The sequence below is a fragment of the Mchenga conophoros genome, linkage group LG18 (genome assembly GCF_057382185.1).
Source record: "Mchenga conophoros isolate Kocher_MC1m ecotype Shallow Benthic linkage group LG18, M_conophoros_male_GT1.1, whole genome shotgun sequence".
Lineage (NCBI taxonomy): Eukaryota > Metazoa > Chordata > Actinopteri > Cichliformes > Cichlidae > Mchenga > Mchenga conophoros.
Genome location: NC_140543.1, coordinates 19368537 through 19389061, shown reverse-complemented (window position 1 = coordinate 19389061; position 20525 = coordinate 19368537). Strand labels below are relative to the sequence as shown.

Genomic DNA, 20525 nt, shown 5'->3' with positions numbered 1-20525 from the left:
GTTTATCTGATTTAGGCTTGCTGCCTTTTTACAGAACCCTCTGCGCAGGCATCGTATGGTTAACTGATGGCAATCGGAAGGGAAAATTGACCTTCAATTGGATAGAAGTCGTCTGTTACTTCCTGTTGCGTTATGATTGTGTCTGCTGCGTCTCACGAGAGAACATACGAGATGGGCTGTGTGATTCAGTTTTTCCTCACTGTGTTGTAAAACATCTATGTCTACACATGGAAAACTGTGTGACATGCTCTGTGTCTTGTTCAAACAACTAAGAAAGATTACAGATGGTTACAGACAAATCCAATAAGAGGGGATATTTTCCTTTTTAACAACTGCTCACTAAATCATTTTGAAAGCAAAATGCCCGTTACACATGTCCCAGTGTTTTTGGTCCAAAACCTAAAATATAGGCAGTTCTATCAAATATGTTAACATGTTATTCGTTTTCAGTAGCTTGTATTTTTAGTAAAATTTGTGAGATAATGCCAGTGTTTTTGACATGTCTGCTCAGAAAACAAGTGGCATCAGTAATTTCACCCATTGAGGAGAATGAAAAATTAAAGCAAATGATCCTGCAGAGAACTGAAGTATCACTACAACTCCTTGGTGCTGAGCTTTTTTGAAATTGTCTTTTTTTTTTTTTAAATAATTCACTGCTAGTCTTTCGCGTATGCAAAGAGGCTTCTCCGTGCCCTCTGGGGTTTCAGTAACGATCAACAGAAAGTATGTTCAAAATTACAACCAAGGGGTGGGCTTACAGCTGCTGAGCAAGACTGTTTATTTACCAGCTTTAATGTTTATAACAGCAGCATTGTATGACAAACTCATACGGGATGTAACAGGATTTCTTTCAGAAAAGTTGTTAATGCTGGCACGTTCGACCAGCACAGTGTGGACTAATGAGGATATTAAGCTTTATAAGACAACGAGATAAGACAATGGTTGTGCCGTGATTTTTTTTTTTTTTTTTTTCCCTTTTTTTTTGAGTGTGGGGTATATTTTTTAAAATTTTTAATTATCACTCAAAGAGAAACCAACAGTATGTCTTGTCTTGGTTTTTTTTTTGTGTGGTTTTTTTTGGGTGGGGGGGGGGTTCTCTCTCTCTCTCTCTCTCTCTCTCTCTCTCTCCCCCCCCTTTTCACATTGTGCAAAACTTCTATGTGCCCTCTTTCACAGGTGGTGCTCTCTGCTGCTGACAGAGCAGAGTAGATTCAGATAGACGTGTTCTTGCAACAGGCGAGTAGGATCTCTGACAGCGGTACAGGAGATGGCTTGTCCCAAAAGTTGCTCGTTTGGTTTCTAGTTGTTTTTGTTTATAAAAGATTTCTAGAGAGATTTCTATGAGAGGTGACTAATTATACTGATAAAGTAGCTAAGCTGACAACAGTGAGAGGTGAAGGAAAGAGGATCACTGCTGTGAGTGAGGGGGTATCAGGTGCCAAGGTGAGATGGCATTTCCACATTTTAAAACAACAGAGATCAAATTACTGCTCAACAAACCAGAAGTCAAATGTGTGCTAGTAATGGAGTACACCTCGGCCTGAAGGAATGCCATTTGGGTTTTATGTGACACTAAGACTACGTCCACACTAGCCCGGATAGATGTGAAAACGGCATTTTCGTCTGAAAACGCTCTGTGTCCACACTAGCGTTTTCAGTCGTTTTCACAGAGTTGTGCGTCCACATTGAAACGGCCAAAAACGCTTACATTCCAGTCCTGCGCTTTCACAAAAGCGAGTGAGAATTAAAGAATTTGAAGAAAAGCTATCTGTACAAACTGATATTAATCATTTTTAGGGCTGTCAAAATTGAGAGCAGTCAAAACAACTGCTGTATAATGCACTCTGCTATCTTTGTTTAATTGGTCACATGACTGCATCACATGACTGAAATGCGTCATCGTCTTAGAAAGCCTGCGTTTTCGAGTGTCCGCAACGGGACAGCTCCGTTTTGAAATGTATGCGTTTTCAAGAGCGTTTTCAAAACGCTGTGTTTTTCCTTGGGGAAAGCGCCGTCTCAGTGTGGACGGGAGGCCAAAACGGAGAGAAAACAATGCGCTTTCAAACAAAAATGCATTAGTGTGGACTAGGGCTGGGCGATATATCGAGTTTTTTAAAAAATATCGATATATTTTCATACGAGATATAAGATGTGACAATATCGTTTATATCGATATAGTCTATGTTACGTTATAATTATACTTGTGGAGCCGCAGGTTTGCCTCTCTTTCGTCCACTTTTGTCTCTACGCAACGTTACTCGGCCTGGCCTCTCCTTCACTGAACACAACTCCGCCTCCCCCATAGCTTCACCTGCAGGCAATGACAAGATGAAAGCGGAAAATCTCCGTTAGCGAGTTACCGTGTGTGGGGCTGGACGGCGTCAACGTGTTAGCGAGCTAACCGCGCTAACGAGCTAACCGCGCTAACGACATGCAGCCAGGAGGGGCTGCATGGCCTAAAATCCTTTCATTTTCTCAAAAATCGACAGTGCGCCTTATGTATGAATTCTGGTTGTGCTTACTGACCGCGAACCGATTTTATGTGGTACACAGCGCTCAGCAATCTGTCAAAAAATGTTTTAATATGACTTTGCTAAGCTACGGAGCTGCACCACTTGATGGATTGTCGGAGAATTACGGCTACAGAGGAGGAGCCTCGCGGAGTGATACGTACTGTGTGTATAAGGACCACAAATGGCACCTGTTCAGAGACGTGGTGCAGCTGTGAAATCTGTCTCTTTGTTATTATGCTCAGCGTCTATTAGTTTACATTTTGACTGCACAATTGTGAGCTTTTTGTTATGCACAAAAACAACATTGTTTTCTTTTATTTATGGACCATGATTATTTAATAAATGCTGATAATTTATTTTTGAGTAATTTCTTCATGTACATCTACGCTGTATGTAAATAAAAGTGCCCGTGTGACATCTGGGGCACAGTGTGACTAAGAACTCTCTTTTTGTTCTTAACTTATGGCTTTAAAAAAAAATCGAGATCTATATCTTATATCGCCATCCAGCTAAAAAAATATCGAGATATGAATTTTGGGTCATATCACCCAGCCCTAGTGTGGACGTAGCCTAAGGCAGTACAGAGAACGGTTTCACTGATGATTTGCACCTCTGTTTAAGTAAAATTCAGTGTAAATCTTTTCTTTTATTGTCAGTAATTGATTTAAAACTCTGAGATGTGGGCTGCAAACTTGTTTTTTGTTTGTTTTTTTTACTTTAAAATTTTTGGGGAACTACTGTACTGAACGAAGCTTCAAAAAGGTAATTTTTTTTCCAAACCACACAGATCTGTGTCAGCATACGGGAAAAAAAATCCCACATAAATGGCATTCAGTCATTTCCTTCTCATCCATATGTTACAAGTAGAAGTGTGGCGTGCAGAAAATGCACCGCGTGTCTGTGTAGACTGTAGACTGAGTAATGATACTTCTCCTAACCTTGTCCTGCAGTACAAGGCTGGAACGCCCAGTGCTCACCAGTGGCTCTCTGTATCATTATCTTAGGCTTTTCACAGCTAAGTGCTTGGTTTGGATGGGATGTAGTGTAGAATTTAGCAGCCCACAGAGAACTATGTTTCCTCACATTTGAAGGTTATGTGAAAGCTGATGTCATGTGGTGCATGTAATGTCTGATTTGGTGATGTCAGCAGAGGCTTTCAGACATACAGGCCTCGCAGTGTGGTTTCATAAGATTTGTTAACAAACACTTGTCATGTTGTTGTATATCAGTTTTTTATGTGAAAACTGCTCTCTAATCTCTGTGGTAGGGGCACCAATGGTGTAGTCAGCATAAAAACTCCTGGGGGATAACCACCTGTTCTTTGGATTCAGCATACTTGAAACAGTGTATGTACTCCTGTGTCATTTGTCAAAGAACATTTACTTCTGAAGACACTTATTTTGTCTGTGCATTAAGACAAGGTATGGTCTTTGATATGTTAAGGCATCTCAGTGCTCTTGTATGGTGCGATCCGTACTTAATATTAGGACTGCAACTAAAGATTCTCAATGTAGTCGACTAATCTGCCAGTTTGTCTTTGATCATTTGATTAGTCAACAATTTTTTTCAAAAACTCTGATCTTCGCTTCCTCGGGGCAAACCTCCTGTTTTAGGCTCCAGTACCTCACCTGCTAAATTCTGCCCACTTGTGAATATCACCCTGTTGACCCAGGAAACAAATGAATTTGAAAATAATCACATGTGTATTTTTATCAATATTCAATAGGGCCGTCAGAATAAAAATGAAGTAAATAAAAAAATTACGTAATAAAAATTAAAGTGGTAGTAGTATTTTTTTATTTTAAAGTGTGTAATTAGGAAACTAAAAATAGCTTCTGTCAATAAGTTAAAATAAAGCTTCAAATCCAAAAAAACCACTTTTTTTTCCAGTCCAAAATAACAAGTTTGCAAAGTTTACAGATGATTCAGTTCAGTTCATGAATTCACAATTGCAGTGTACATGCTGTGGAGTGAGATGATGTTCCCAGCTGGTAATAACCATGCTAAAGATGCGCTCTGTTATGACTTCAGCCATTTGACAGAGTGGCTGAAGTCATTTGGCTGAGTTTGTCTTTACAGGACAAAATCAGCTACACGCCTTTGATTAATACAAGTAAAACAGGACAAAATAGAATTAAAAAAACAAACAAAAAAACGTTACTAATCACAAATTTGGTTGCATGTCATAGTTTCCCTATATGGTTTAGTGTTCAATGCCAATTATGCTGTTTAACTGACAGTGTATTGGTTTACTATCGCATTTCACTCATTAGCTAGCAGAACTAAAAAGGTGTTCCTTTTTGCAAGCGTGATCCTGAGAAATTTCCGACAGGTAAGCTAACACAAACGTTACAGTACAAACGTTAACATAAACAAGGTATCAATGTGATGCACTAACTGAACTCCCTACAACCGACCCATTCAGAGTCAACGTCACAGGGTGCTGGTGTTTTAAATGCTCGTGCACTGCAGTAGTGTTACTGTTTCCACTGTCACATTATTTAATTATGTGGCCATTCTTTACCCAGGGAAGCATTTAAATGGTAGGACTCAACAGTGTACAGATGCAAGGAACATGGAGAAAGCAGAAGAGTGATGGTGGGTCTGTCTTCTTGTAGATGCATTGTATCTACTGTAATCTTATCTGTCAGTCTTTCTTACCCCTCTTTTTTTAATTGATAATTTTAGTGGTTCTTACTAGAGATTTAGTCAACATTTGGGATCAATATATGGAACTGGGTTAGGTTTTACTTTATAGAGCAGTAATGGTAATATTTCCCTTAGTAGAAAAACAAAAGCATCTGAGGAAACTGAGGAAAGAAATGAGTTTTTACAAAGGAGCAACAAGTCTTCACATTTAGCTTGGTCTGAGTGTGCAGACGGTGTTGCTGGATCAAGCAGTTATTAGCTCAAACATATTGAAACACTACTATTAAAAACTCAAATACTGCATTTGTCTTTGTCTTTCCAGCTTCTCAGGCTGTCTTTGACTTTTAGACCCTTCATTCAGAATAAAAAAGGAACTCTTTAAAATTACTTGGTAATTTTCTAAAACCTCTAAATATTTGATATTTGCTGCTCTGGTGATTATTTACAGCACCAAAATTTGAGATGCGGGTCTGGTCACTTTTAATTTCCAACAGACGTCCACCAGATTAGCAAATGCCTTCTCAAACCTTCTCCAAACTGCCTCACCCAGTGCAAACAGTCTGGCATTCTAGTGATTCATAAATAGGTGAGAGGCATTCATTTGTGGGCAGGAAAGAGAGGTGTGTCATATTTTGATGTGGACGTTCCTTTCATGTGCTTTTCTTTGTAGCCCCTTTTTCACAAGTCATGATTTTCTTTTATGTTGCTTCCCCTTTGACCTCTTCTCACAGTTGTTTAAAAGTGGTATCAACTGTGAGGTTGATACAACTCCTCCACAACAATACCCATTTTTGTTGTTTGTTGTTTTGGTTTTTTAAATTAAGTGAGGGAAATGCCCATCTAGAATTTACTGGAATGTCACATCATTAATAACTATGCGAGTGGCAATGATAACACTGCATGGCCAGACTATGTCTAAAGATTAAAGGTTGGGAAATTATTCTCTGGACAAGTTGCTAAATCTGATCCAGTAAACTGAGGCTGACTTGCCCTGGAGACACAAGGGCAGCAGTGCAGGCATTTCAAACATCCAGTCCTATCACCAGAAACAGTCGTCTGGGCACACATTTAATACAACCAGAGCTCATACAGACATAGACTTTAATGTGGAAGTGCTGGTATCACAGTACAGCCAAAGCTCATTCAAAGGAAAACCTGTTCTGCTGGTTTAATCAAAACACATGGGTGTCAGCTGCACCTGTAGCTCTGTTTCCCAGCCAGCTATTAGTGCTCTGGTTTCTTATCCTGTGTACATTTGAAACCTTTATGTGCCCTGCTTGTGATGTTGCTTGAAGTAAAATGTATTTCAAATAGTTTGTCCCTTTCAGCAATATATTGGTCAAAGTGGCCAAATAAGACTGTTAAGAAGGCTGTAGAGAACACAGTGTAACATGCCTTAACTTGGTATACACCTTCAGGCATGCATAACATTTGAGAAGAGTCAATGAGTGTGAGACAGTCTGATCAGTCTGCGAAGTACTCAAGAGTAGTTGGGTGGAAAGTTGGAAAGTTTTAGGTCTGTGCTGACAAACTGTTTTTTGAAATGTTTGTTTTGTCCGTTCATCACTGTGCGCAACAGCTGTTTGGTTTTGCTTAAAACAAACAAAAACAAGTTTTGTTTGTTTGTTTTAATGTGTACAAACAAATTCTTTCAAATTCTTTTCATAGGTTGTTTGAAAATGGATGTAATTCCTCCCAGTTTTCTGACATTTTGTTTAACATTTCTGCCCAAGCAGAGATGGCCTGAATGCAAGCTCATCAAATTCTTCACATTGTTGGGGAAAGTCTGTGCTTCAGTGGGGAGGGGGAGGGTTTGTTTGAGACAGGATGAGGAAATTAGATTTATTTATTTATGTTTATTGAGACTTTTCAAGGCTGATTGGATAGAGGTGTTCTGAAAGTTATAGTGGAGAATGACAGGATTGGTATAAACACTGGCTTGAGGTCAGTTTAAAAAAAAAAAAAAAAAAAAAAAAGAGGTTATGTAGGACAGATTTATAAGCTGTTATGTTAAGTGACAGAAACCAGCTGTTAATTATATGACGAAGTTGTTATTTTCACTTGGAAATTTTCAAAAAGTGTGAGCCTATGGATTTTAATCAAAGCGTTAAGCTCTTTTTGTGTTTTTAAAATCATTATTGTCGAAGTGTTTTATTTATATTTGCTATATATTTGCTATGCTATATTTATATCTGATGTACTTTTTAATGTTTGTATTTATTCTTTAAGACAATTTCAATGAAAAAGTCGAATGTATTTTGCATATACATTCTGAAAACGGTGAGAATAAAAGGACATGCTTCTTGTGTTTGTGCATCCTGTCCTCACAGTTTGACAAATATGAGGAAAATAAGTGATTACAAAACCATTTAAGGCTTGCATTCACTGGGGGATGACTTATTAGGCAAGATACTTGATAATATACCATTGAAAGTGAAAGCCACAAAGACATTTGTGGACTTGCTGAACAAACTAATAAATAATTTATCCGTATTTACATTGTGTTTTACGCAGCAGATGCTGCCTTTATTGCCAACACAAACAGTAAAACGTGCAGTGATGTGAAAGTAACAGGCTTGCGTCATTTAACGACGCTGTAGATTTTAATTGTATTTATTTTTTGGGCCATCCTTCAAAAGCTAATGAGAGATGGCCCAAAAAGTGTTTGCGAACTGAAATAGTATGAAATAGTAGTGCATATTTGAAAGGAGGAGTTCTGTGTAAAGGAGGCGTTGCTACAAACACGATACCACAAAGGTGTGAAGCTATAAATAGTCAGTAAACGCAGGAGTGATGTCTAAAGCCTGACATGCTCTACTCCAGCTGTGTAAATGGGATACTCTGAAATGACTTGATGGTAAACACTGGGCAACCACTAATGTTTTTCATAAGCCCATTCTCCTCTTCACTATGTTAAGCTGAAATGAATGACCCTATGCTAATGCACAGTAATTCCTCTGAAAAGGATGTTTGTTGATGTGGGAATTTGTGGTGGCTTTAACATATGATGTAGTTCTGTTTTTGTTTTTTTTTTTGTTTTTAACTTTATCTTTTTATTTGTGCCCATTCCTAGATTATGTAGCTAAAAAATTCTTTTATCAGAACTATTTTAAATCTTCTTTAGAAAAAGATGCTTTTTTTTTTTTTTTTTAATTGCTTCTTAAAACTTTCTTTGTTCAGAGTGACACTCCAGAGTGGAGGAGCTTGGCTGATTCGGCCGCAGCGCCGTACCCAACAGATGACGAGCCATTCTCATGGCCGAGGCCGAAAACTGTGCGTTTGCATCGCACATCCCAAGGCTTCGGCTTCACCCTTCGACACTTCATTGTGTACCCGCCGGAGTCAACGCTGCACTACTTTCCGGTAGATTTCACATCTCAGAAACTTTCATGAGTTTTATTGACCTGAGTATTGTTTGCCTCTTATCACATAAGATAGCATTAAGTCAGCAAAAAGCCTAGTACTGAAAAGACTCTGACCATGAGCAGCAAAGTCACTTGAGGATTTCTGTGCTTTTACAGGAGGAAGATCATGGCCGCAGAGGTAAGCAGAAAAATTCAGCTGTTTCTTCTTATTCCTACCTTTCAGTACTGCTGAATCAGAGCAGTTCATCTGAATTGCATCCACCCTTCAGCTCTTTTTATTTTTTTATTTTTTTTCTTCTAACGTAGTGAGTAGACATAGACTTTATTTAATCCCACACTGTGGAAATTAGCTTGTTACTGCAGCACAAGGGCCAAAAGGAAGAGGTGAATTAGAGATGTATTAGAAAACAATACAAAAGTAGAAAAAAATAAATAAGAAGAACAGACTGGTAATTTAAAAAAACAACCCCAAAATACTATATTATGTAAAGATAGTTACTATATGCAGTAAAATACACCAAGATTTTCCTTTTTTATGTGTACATAAAGTGCATTGGGTACAATGTAGTTTCTGTGAAAGGTTTGTTTAGCACCACCTCTTTCTGTCCTGCTCTGACTCTCCTCACTACACATTTTGTTCTGGCTGCTTTTCAGCCTTTTTCATGCCCTTAGAAAGAGATGGTCTCAGTTTTCAACAAGCGGTGTTTGACAGTGAGTGTTATGGTTTGGTTTCTTCGTTATAAATATTCACACCCTGTCTATGGCAGACGTATGTCAATCCATTACTGTTTTTTACCTTTTCGGTATGTGACCAGAATAACCGGAGTAGCCTGAAGTTACCAATACGTCACATGCTTTGTTTAAAGTGTGATATAGTGATACAGAAAGTAGAGAAGAAGAGAAATTAGAAAAGTGCCTGTAATGTTTATTTGTTTGTAAGTATTTTTTTGGATTTAGGTCAGTTTTGAGGAAATGCACTGTCCTTGAGTTTTTGCCAAGTGAGACTGAAAATGTCTAGATTCAATTACTGAAACTGCAAGGAAGTATTTTCAGATCTTTCAAACAATGTTGTGTTGTCATTCTTCAATGGACACCGAGCATGTACTTGTACCTGTTGGGCTAGAATGGATTTCATTTAAATTTTGCTCCAATTATTTTGAATAAGAACGTTGGTCCATCTGCTCAACTTATTTTTGTGGGTGTCAGTAAATCTATGAGACATTTATAATCACGGCAGAGCAAAACATGTGCTGGAAAGTAGCCATGTAAATTTGCTCGCACATGTTGAAGTTATTTATTAAATGTACAAGTAATCGTTTTGTTTTCTTACAAAATGGAAAGCCCCATAAAGTCCTCGGAAGATCACGATCTAAAGTTGTTAAGTGTTAGTGTCTAGTGGCTAATATGAACAAAATCTAATATTTCTGAAGAATGTCTTTAGTGGCCATCTTTAAGAGTGTTGGTCTTTTTAAAAAGGAAATTCACCTCTGGGTATTTTTTTTCCCTTCACAGTTCAACAAGTTAGGCCAAATAGAAATTTCAAGTTGTAACACTTTACTGTTTAAATCAGAGATGTCTTTCCAAGATAATTTCTTAGGTGTTTATTCTAATAAAACTATTATGAACACTTTCTGATACTTTATACAGCAGATATTGAGCTTGCTTATTGTTCAGATATAAAACCTCAAGTAACATTACAGGAAAGCAAGGTGCCATTAAAGTATATTATTTCTGTTTCACCCCCCAAAATTGAAACACTTTAGAAGCCCAGCACTCTGCCCAGCGCTTTGCTGCTTTGGATCAGGTAAGCCGGAGAATATTAAAGAATCCCGGTAGTTTTATAATGCTCCTCACAGGGGCTCACAGGCAGCAAGAAAAAAGCCAACCTGAGGGCTTTTCAGTCCAGTCTGAGTCAGCAAGCAAACAAACATGCTGCCTCCCCAAAACGTGGAGGATAAAGCTGCACTGTCGTACCTCTGATGTTTTTTTTGTTGTTGTTATGAATCAGTTTTTGACGTGTATTTCTTTATTCAGAATAAAAATACACCAAAGCAGTATTCTATAGGTTTATTTACAGTGCAACTCAGTTTTATTATTGTGCAAATGGTCCCATCAGTTTTGTGTATTTTTGCAAAAAAATCTGTCGGGACAACAGTAGGAGGCAAATTAATGTGGGAAGAATTGGATGAAGTAGAATTACTTACAGAAAGAGCTTCATTGCGTAGATGACCTTCACATGAAAAGGTGATGGAAACACTAATAATATAAAACGAATCATAAAGAGTTTTCTCAAAAGTTTTTAAGTCATTTAAGGAACTTGACCTTAATGGATATGGATGAAAACAGCAAATTACAGCAACAGACTTATGTTTAAGGGTGGCTGTCTTATTGCTGCTAGCCTTTACCACATCCAGGTTAAATGTTAAAGTTAATAGAAACTCATACAAGGATGTTAAAAAACAAACAAGAGAATTGGTATATGTGAACTATCCGAAAAAGAAAATGACCTTTAGGACGATCCCCAACGTCTCTAAACAGTTTAATAAACATAGTTTTGTGCCTCAAAATCGGGTTTCGGGTTATTTGGTAATTAGACCTCAGTGAGTCTTAAAAACACTGCATCCACCCTAATTTGCTGTTGACATAACTGATCATTCAGATGAAGGCTGGTTGTTATTCTGAAGACGGAAATGTGAATTTACTTAAAACCAACAAGCCCCCCCCCTCCCCCCCCCAAAAAAAGAATCCGAGTTATGGATGTGCTGTGGTTATGGTGTGCCACATCACCATCCATTCACAAATTGTACAAGAGTCCGCTTCTTCCCAAGACAAAGATGCTCTGTCATGGCTCGGGTCACGTTTGGGTTCACCAGTGATCTGATAATTGCTGCCTTTTACCTCATTCACAGCTCTGTCTTTTTTAAAACTGCTTATGGGGGACAGGCATTAATATTTTTGTTTTTAACCATGAAGCTAATTTATGGTGGGTTATTCAGTTTTTGCCTAGAAATTATTTTGCACTATATTTTAATAGTCTTCATTAACATAACGGTGAAACCTGCATAGATAAATATGAGTCAGCTGTGGGCACAAACTTCTCTTGAGTTTTCCTGGAGCAATCCAAACCTGTTCCTTTTTTTTCCATTTTCTTGGAAAGGTTTTTAAAGGAACACTCAAACTTTTGTGGCATGTGCATTTGTTTTTGTGTATCTGTGCCGAACATTGAGAAATGAATTTAATCTTTATCTGCACATCCACGTTTGGATAAAGCAAACAAACACGTATTTCTCAAAATACTGGTTATGCACAGGAAATGGTTTGGCGCCAACGGGATTAGTGAGGTGCTAAGCTTATGTGTGAGCTATTATACCTTGGTGACATTAATACTGCCATTTGTTTTAGTCTGTCTCTTATTCAGTGCAACTCCCAACATGCATCTAGATGTTCTTAGTGGCATTTTTAGATGGCTTCATTGAAGAAATTAGGACTTGCAACTTCTCAGAATACCACCAGATGGAGCATCTCTTTTTGGTGTAGCAGTATGGGAGTCTTGTACTATATTACATAATGTCCCCAGGATGTGATTCTGCATGAGTAATTACGGGTGTGTGGAAAGGAGGGGGAGAAAATAAATAAATAAATTTTGAGTTTGGTCTGGTGTAAAAATAATTAGCTTTATCGGCCTGTCAGTGGCATGATCATTAGGTGTCTTACAAGATCATGTCTGAATTTCTAAACAACAACAAATGTGGAGTATTTTAATACTATCACGCCCGCTCTCATGCTGGCTTTTCTGTCTGCTCTAGTTTGGGATGACTCACTAGCAGAATGTTAACGATTGGGCCACTCTTTGGCTGTGCCCAGAGCTTTTGCTCAGTTTATAAGGAAAGAGTGGGAGTTGAGGCAGCTGAACACACTGTCACTCTACCTCGTCTTAGTTTTAGTATCCCCCCCCCCTTTTTTTTTTCCTCTTTTCTATGGCTCTGCAGCTGCTAGGAGACAGGAGCTGCATGACCAAACGGGTTTCTTTCTCTTTTATCACTGTCCCTAAAATCACAAAGCTCCACTTCCCTGTTTAATTTTTTTTCTCCCTCTCTCGATCAGTTAATGACCATGTCTATTGAAAACTGAGAAAGAATTGGACAGACCACAGCTTACTATCCAGGCATAATGTTGGTTTGCATCCTTCCAAAGCTTGTGACAAACCTCTCTGTTCTCATATGTGACAATTTATAAAGCAATTTTACGTCTTGGGGTCAGCTTGGGTTTTTTTTGTTTTTGTTTTTTTGTTTTTCCAAATTTTTAGATTTAGTTGTGAAAAAAGGGCAAAGGTTAAAAAATGAATCTACATCATAGGTCTGCTTGTACTTCGGTAAGAAATTGTTGTCATTTGTACTAAACATTTAGGATTTTCTTCTCTGAAGGTTTTATAAATCTTTTCTTTGTCAGGATTTTCTCTGTTATGAAGTTGGAAACCTCATTAAGAGTAAATTTTCAGAACTACCCTGTAATACATTTGATATGTTTTCATGTGTTTGTATTGCATATGGTTTATAAATAAGTGTACTCTGTTCTCTACTATCAGCAGGAAGGCAGCGAAATAGACTGGAACCAATGGACACTATTTTTGTGAAGCAGGTCAAGGAAGGTGGCCCTGCTCATGGCGCTGGACTTTGCACAGGTCTGTCAAATGTCAGCCAGTCATCATTATTTACCAAAAACTACCAAAAAGAGGTTGTTCATGGGGGTGTAATTTCTTGGAAGTCACAGCATTACAACAGAAGAGGCATATTACAGTAACACAGTCTGCAACTTCCTCTATGATATTGTCCTACTGAAAGCATAGGGGCAAAAATGCAAGGAGTGCAGTTTTAAGTTGTCTTGACATTCCTTTCACTGTTATGCACAACATAAGCCAGGCCTGCTGCTTTCTGCCGGGTACCCTAATGATTTTAAGGATTTTAGTCAATACGGAACCCTTCAACCACACTTATTGAAAACTTTCATTATGTTACTATGTTACTTTTTTCCTTACTAAGAAGTCATAGTCATGTGCTCAAGTCTTTACTTTCTGTCATGAGCACATGTTTCCCTCACACAAAGAGCTTGAAGTTTTCCTAGGATTCTGTCACTGATGTCACTCAAGCCTTTTCTTTTTGATTTTGTTTTCTATCAGGTGATCGAATAGTGAAGGTGAATGGAGCAAGCATCATTGGGAAAGCTTATTGCGAGGTTATATCTTTGATCCAAGACAGGTAAGACTGAGTATGAATTTGTGTGCTTCATGCTTGTTGATTTACTTGCCTTGTTTAAAACTTCTTTTGCTCCCCTGCAGTGGTGACTTCCTTGAACTCTGTGTAATGCCAAAAGATGAGGATGTACTGCAACTGGTAAGTTTTCCTTTGCAATCCTGTTTTGAAAATTAGCTTTAAAAAGTTGTTGTTGTTTTTTTTTTTTTTGAAAGAGTGCTCTCTTTTCTCTAGCCTTGTAATAACTTCTGTTCTGTGACAGAGCTGCTCTAGTTTAAGGTGTTCATGTCGGGACAGCAGTTATGAGATGTAGGCAAGCTAGCTTATCCCATCAGAGTTTTCTATCTAGGCCTCCTAATCAGGCCAGTGCACCCTTTCTGTCCTCCAGAAGTGCTGCTTACAGAACCGCTGAAATGGCCCAAAAGGAGCGGTAAAGGAAGCTTTATTAAAAAATACATTTAACTTGTTGACACACAGGCCAATCTAAATAGCGCATATATTTTGAGTTTATTTCATCTATACATCTGGGTTTATACAAAGTACCATGCACATTAAAAATAAACCAAGGAATGAAAGACATCAACTGTTTTTTAAAAGAAGTTTTATTCTCACCATTTGTGGATAAATGTTCTCTGCAGCTCAGCTGTTTACTTCTAGGTAGAAGTTAGATAATGAATTTATTGTTTGTAATACAACTAAAAGTGGAGTAAGTGGTTTACAAGAAGTGGCAGTGATGCTTCAAATCCACGACAGTAACCTGTGCATGTTGTTACTGTTACTTCTCAGAAAATGCAATGTTAAAAAGGACTGATTTTAGCTGAAAGCTAAATGGGAACGGAGTTCAAATATTATGGAAAGAAATATGAAACCATTAAAATTAGGTTGCTGATAGTTTGGTTCAATTTTGGATCCACTTCCTAAAATAATAGTAGTAGTAATAATAACTTTAAAAAAAAAAAAAAAAAAAAATGCATGCATCAGGTGTAGATTTATTTATTTATTTTTTTTTAAAAGATCTCTATAGAAAGTATTCTGGCGGTGTTAGAATAGTTTGCATTTATAGGTAGCACATGCAATGCATTTTTGCTGGTTAAAAGGGCCGACATCACATTTGAATTATATCAGCTGTAGTTAATCAGTGCTTATCCTGTTACCAGTGTCAATGAAGCGGCACTGGTAACAGGAAGCTAATGCCCTCCCTCCAAGCTGCATGTGAGCTAAAAACCAGCTTTAGTTGTGGCAGCACTTTGTGATTAAGAGTCAGGAAAATGAGAAGGTTTAAACACAAGAGAGTCCCAGTTAAAATGTAAACAAATACAGTATTTTGAAGTTTATATTTTGGAATCAGTTGCTGTATGATTTGGTAATGTTATTGCTGTTATTTTAGTTTGTGAGACTGATTAACATTAATTAGCAATCAATCCAGCTTTTTCTTTTTTTTGTTTTTGTTTTTTTTGGTTGTCTCTTTTTACGGTTTTTGATTGGAGGAAAAATTGATTAGTAATGATCTAGGTATTACAAAAATGGTGGTAGTTCCAGCTTTTCACCCAAAAACGGGTGAACCCTGTGTGCTAATCGCACAGCTCAATATTTAGGGTTCATATATTGCCTTTGTCTTTGTTCTTTGTGAGTATTGCATGTCCCCAAAACAATTTAACGTGCAGAGATAAGTCCTCATACCTATGAACACTTGAGATCTCATCATTAATCTTTCATGCATGCTGCAGGCAGTTCTTTGAAGCTACTGTGCATTTTACACAGTCAGACAAAAGTGAAAGTGTACTCATCTGTTTCATATCTATAGCAAATTACTGTAAGTGCTTTGTCAAATAGCTAAAGAATACTCTCCCTAGGGGTTGTTGTTATCTGACATCCTGTTCATTAGTTAGATAATAAACGAGCTGGGCTCTCTGTGTTACCTAGAAAAACTCCTTAGGGGTCATTTATGGCTAGATTAAATTCTCATAATAAACTTGATGGTTAATTCAATGAATCATTTATTTTGGCATCCACCTTTGCAATATCAAAATCCTGTTTAGCAAATGGTCATCTCTCTGCAAGCTTCACATTTCTCCCACAACAGGCAAGTTATGTAAAACGTTACACTGTATGTATAGCATTTTAATGAGTCGACTAGAATTAACATTGTAAATATCAGAGAGAAATAAATTATTGGTCACATTCCCTTGACTACTCCCACAGTTCTTTTCTAGTAACCAATTGACTGTCACTCCACCCCTTCTCCCTGATAGGTTCTCTTTCCCTCCTGCCTCCATTTTTCCCATCTGTAATCATTCACACAGTTCAGCCTCAAACACGTGTGTTGTTAAATCCATGGTTGCAGTGTTGCAAATGGCAAACATGCGCACACGCACATGCGTGCAAAAATATGTTGATGTAGGCACGAATAGGAACTGTCCATAAGAACAAGAGGATTATTGGAGGTGCTGGCAGCAAGACGTTACACTTTAGGAGGCAGCACACTCAGTGCTTGGAGACAGGCAGCAGTTGCTTAGCAAAGAGATGGATTGAACATTGTAGGAGCAGAAAAGGGAAGAGGACGGCACACCGTGAGAGCGGAGAAAATACAGCAGAGTGGGAAATAAAAGGAACAGGATGAATGATGAGCTGAAACCAGAAGATAAAATCAGCTGACTTCCCTGTGTTTTGAACAGGTTGATGCTAAGGGAGAGGGAGAGAGGAGGATGGAGTGGGAGGGGAGCTGTACCATCACAGCTGAATGTATAATCAGCAGCTGCTGCTTCTGTCATGTGAGCAGTACCAAAGGGAAGGAGAGGGAGACATAGACTGGAGGCACCTTGTTCAGTTAGCGTAATATTCTGGCTGAATATGGATAAAACCGTGAAGACATGAGAGCAGCATGAGAGGCAAGCTTCTGCTCTTGTCACCTCACCCAGGACAGACTGGCATAGGCAGGTCGTAACGTGGCAACCCCCTGCTTCATCTTTCCTTCTTCATCCCTCTCTACTGCCACTGCAGCTCTAGTATATTTTTAGCATGTCAAGCCCAGCTATGGCTGATTCATGTTTTCTCCCCGATGAATCTGTTTTGTTTCTCCCAACATGTGCATTTTCTTCTGCTGGCATCTTTTTCTCTTCCACCCTCTCTCCCATGATTTCTTAACGCTCTCGTTTTCTCACGCTGTGATGGCAGCCTATTTCTCTGGAGACTACTAATCTGGTAAGGAAACAGAACACTGGGTAGCCTCTTGATGTTGACGTGTTGTGCTTGCTGTATCATTTTGCATATGTCATGCGTGTGTGTCATTGTTACTGCTGGATGTTGACTTCAGGTTTTACATGATTGCTTTTCAGTTGGCTCGCATGAGTGTTTAATACTCAGCTCCGTGCTCATGATTGAAATGTGTAGACTGTAGAAATGGGCGATGCACTGTGCCTGCAGTACCTGTTAGATTGAACACTTCAGTAGGCATCCAGCTGGCATCTCAGCAAGGCCTCGCCCCTTCTTCATTCTCCATGTCAGATGTCATTAGTTTGATAAAGGCCATTGACCTCTGAACTGTAAAGGGAAGAACTGAGTCAGTCAGTGATTTCTGTGAAACACACAGCTTTATGAAAGGTTGTAAGGCTGTTGGGATCAAAGTCCTCATACCTTTACAGGTCTCATGCTTTGCTGTATGTACAGTATGCTGAGTATACCAGATAAACAGCACATAGTTTAATGTGCTAGAAGAAGTTTTATGTTTAGGTTTGTATTTATTAGAAATGACTTTATTAGCATGTGTATGGAGCATGGTTTTCCGAACGTTGGATAATAACCAGGGGGATAAATATAGCAGTTTCTCTGTGAGCGATAGGAACCGGTTGTCAGTCTGAGGCTGTAATCTGTCAGTCTGAGGTGGGTAAATGGAAACATTGGTTATCTTTCCACATTTATGTCCATTTATGACAGTTTTTATGTTATCGATTTTGTTCCCATAAACCAGTCGGTTAGCTTATTAATATACTGGTGTTACAGAAAGTGTCACTGTTGGGGCTAAATAAGTTCAGTAGGCTTGTGCACCATTTGCCAATTATCTTTTGGTGTTAGCGTTTGTGGTAAATGTTTGTTTCTTGGATGGGCGAGACATTTTTCCTTATACTAAAAAGGACAGCTGTTGTGTAACCACAAGCTTGGAGAACACAGGCTGTAATGTTGTAGAAGCACCAGTACACCACACTGTACCATTTAAAAAAATAAAATAAAATAATGTGTTGGAAACATTGTTTCTTTTAGTTAAAAATTTTCTTCTTTGGTTTATATACTGTACTAGCCTATGTTATTACCATGAGAATTCTAAATAAGGAGCAGATGAAGAGCATTGACACAGCTGAACTGCCTGAAACGCCTCCGCATTCACTCACACTGCAACATGCACTGCCCACACACATACATGCAGTAACATTTGTAATATCACGCTTGACTTCTCTGTAAGTAGCTAGTATCGAACTGACGTGTGTTATGCACACTTTGCAATTGCTACTTGTTCTCATCTGTTATAAACATTTCTCTGTTGCTGTGTTTCTAGGCCTACTCCCAGGATGCCTACCTCCGTGGCCACAGTAGCTACAGCGGAAATGCCTGTCACATTCCTGATCCACCTTCATTATGCTACCCCAGAGTAGACTGTAAGCCTACGGGCATGGCCCAGCCGACAGACTCGGTGGGGCAGGTCTGCCGAGCGCCAACAGCACCTCCAGACCATGGGTACCGTAAGGAGATTACTGTGCCCCCAACACCACCTCTGGCATCGTATCCTAAGAGCCAAACAGCAGTGTGCATGCGCAATGACAGTGTGAGGACAGTGGTAGTTCCTCATAATACAGCCCATATGGGGCGCATGGTTCCAGCACACAGGATGGAATTTATGGAACCTGCCTTTGTTAGGGGGAGGCCTGGGTCACTGGCCCAGTATCCTCAACCTCGAAAGGCAGATGTCTATCCCGGTGGTCCTGGAATGGTTCCATATGGAGCTCAGGTGTCAAACTACCCAGGAAACCACCAGAGCATTGATTGGCGCACTTACCAGACATACAGGGAGTACATTGACAACAAAGGGATCCATTCTCATGGTAGTCGGACTATCCAGGAGAGGCTGGACAGTTTACGAGCTGCTGGTCAGGCCAGCTTTGGCCCTACTCATCACGTTATGCGGGGAGACTGGGGTCCTAAGGTGATACGGCGAAGGAGTACTTCCCATGACCGGTCATACCAAGGACCTCCACCCCACCTTCAAGTTGCCCCTCGCAGTGCCTCACAGGATCGCATGAGCAGTGCAGAGAGGATTAGTAATGCAAGGAACTGGCCCCCTCGAAGCGTGTCCCAAGATGGCCTAGTTCACAAATCCCGGGCCCGATCCACAGACTATGTGGACCCTGCAGAGCTGGCCCGGCCCAGTGACAGGAGAGGGGGATATGGAAGGGCAGACCAAGGTACGAGGCTCAGTAGGCAAGCCATTCCCAGGCAGGCCATGGTCTACAGGCCTTCTGTGGGATACAGTGGCGGTATGAGGGGGCCCCCAGTCCCTTCTCTGTATACTAAAGGACACGATTCTCTTCAAACTCGCTCTTCACCCATGCTCTCTGACAGACCCTTACATTTTGCAAAGAGTTCAAGTGTTGAATATTCTTTCGCTGACCAAAGAGTTTCAGGCAAAGTTAGCCCTGCAGGCCAAGCTCTCCAGCAACTTCAAAGCAGGGTGCAGGCTGAAACCATGCAACCTGTTGAGGTAGGCAGAGATGCAGCATTGGTAGGACTCAGATCTTCTTCATGCTCTGCTCCCAAAGAGATGCCCCAGAGGCCTAGCATCCTCAAGCCACCTCACTCAGATTCCCAGAGTCAAGTAAATGGGCAAAGCCCCTCTGAGAGTATCGTGGTTCTAAGGGAGAAGCCTCCATCTGGAAAGAACCCCAGCCCCCTCCGGCAACCCTCCTACATCCTGGCTGTCAATGACGATGGAGGTGACTCCACGGCCGATGTGGTGGCGTGTTGGCTTCCTAACGATGCACGTCGAGAGATCCAAATGCGCCGCCTTGGGGAACGGTGTAACACCTCCTGCTCCAGCAACCTGGACGAGTCTCTGGACTCCATTCCATTCATCGGTAAGAGAATCCGTAGTAAGCCTTGCTGCTGTGCTGCTGCTCGTTGTCATGGCAACAACCGCAGACCGTAGTAACATTGTTCGGACCAGTAGTACCAATACTGTAGATGGTTGAATAGCATTAGCACTATAGGCACTAATAAAAATCAGTTCACAAGTGGTGGATGGATGGAAAGCTGACTCCGATGCTTGCAGGTTAACTGACACCTATGGTTTCACTGTTAATCTGATTCAGTGTGTGTAAATATAGCGGTGGGGAGATGCAGTCTGTGTTTACAGATAAACTAATCTCCCTGGGAAGATGATATTAATCAGTTTTTGCGGCTTTTAGTGTGTGTTTGTGGGATGTTTGATTTAACCAGGGCAGAGTGAAGGATGGTTTAAGCCTTTTAGATTATATTGAATTTCTCTGAGACATTGTTTTCTTGGATGTTCTCCCTTCAAAACAGATACATTACACTTAAATAGTCACAAAATTGATTTTGTGATGATTAAATTGTTGTTATCTCTAAAGTAACTATCTTACTATGAACATGTTAAGTGTATGTCAAGTTTCTTGCAGTGTTTTGCTTTTGCCTATGTGTGTCTGCCATTTTAAAAAGGGCATTTAAGTCTGATGAGAATTAAA

At 39.6% G+C, this 20525-nt stretch overlaps 1 protein-coding gene across 4 annotated transcripts in view; it reads left to right on the top strand.

Annotated features, from left to right (window-relative positions):
* The window catches only part of arhgap21b (Rho GTPase activating protein 21b), a 37559-nt gene that overhangs the window by 3638 nt on the left and 13396 nt on the right, over positions 1 to 20525 (top strand). The window contains exons 4-10 of one of the 4 annotated variants that reach the window (XM_085255845.1): positions 8343 to 8525; positions 8684 to 8705; positions 13113 to 13208; positions 13704 to 13782; positions 13863 to 13917; positions 16951 to 16977; positions 18326 to 19898. In XM_085255845.1, coding sequence (XP_085111971.1) covers positions 8343 to 8525; positions 8684 to 8705; positions 13113 to 13208; positions 13704 to 13782; positions 13863 to 13917; positions 16951 to 16977; positions 18326 to 19898 — 2035 coding nt within the window. The remainder of the gene's footprint in view (positions 1 to 8342; positions 8526 to 8683; positions 8706 to 13112; positions 13209 to 13703; positions 13783 to 13862; positions 13918 to 16950; positions 16978 to 18325; positions 19899 to 20525) is intronic. The other 3 variants (XM_085255846.1, XM_085255849.1, XM_085255848.1) reach the window with 3 other exon arrangements.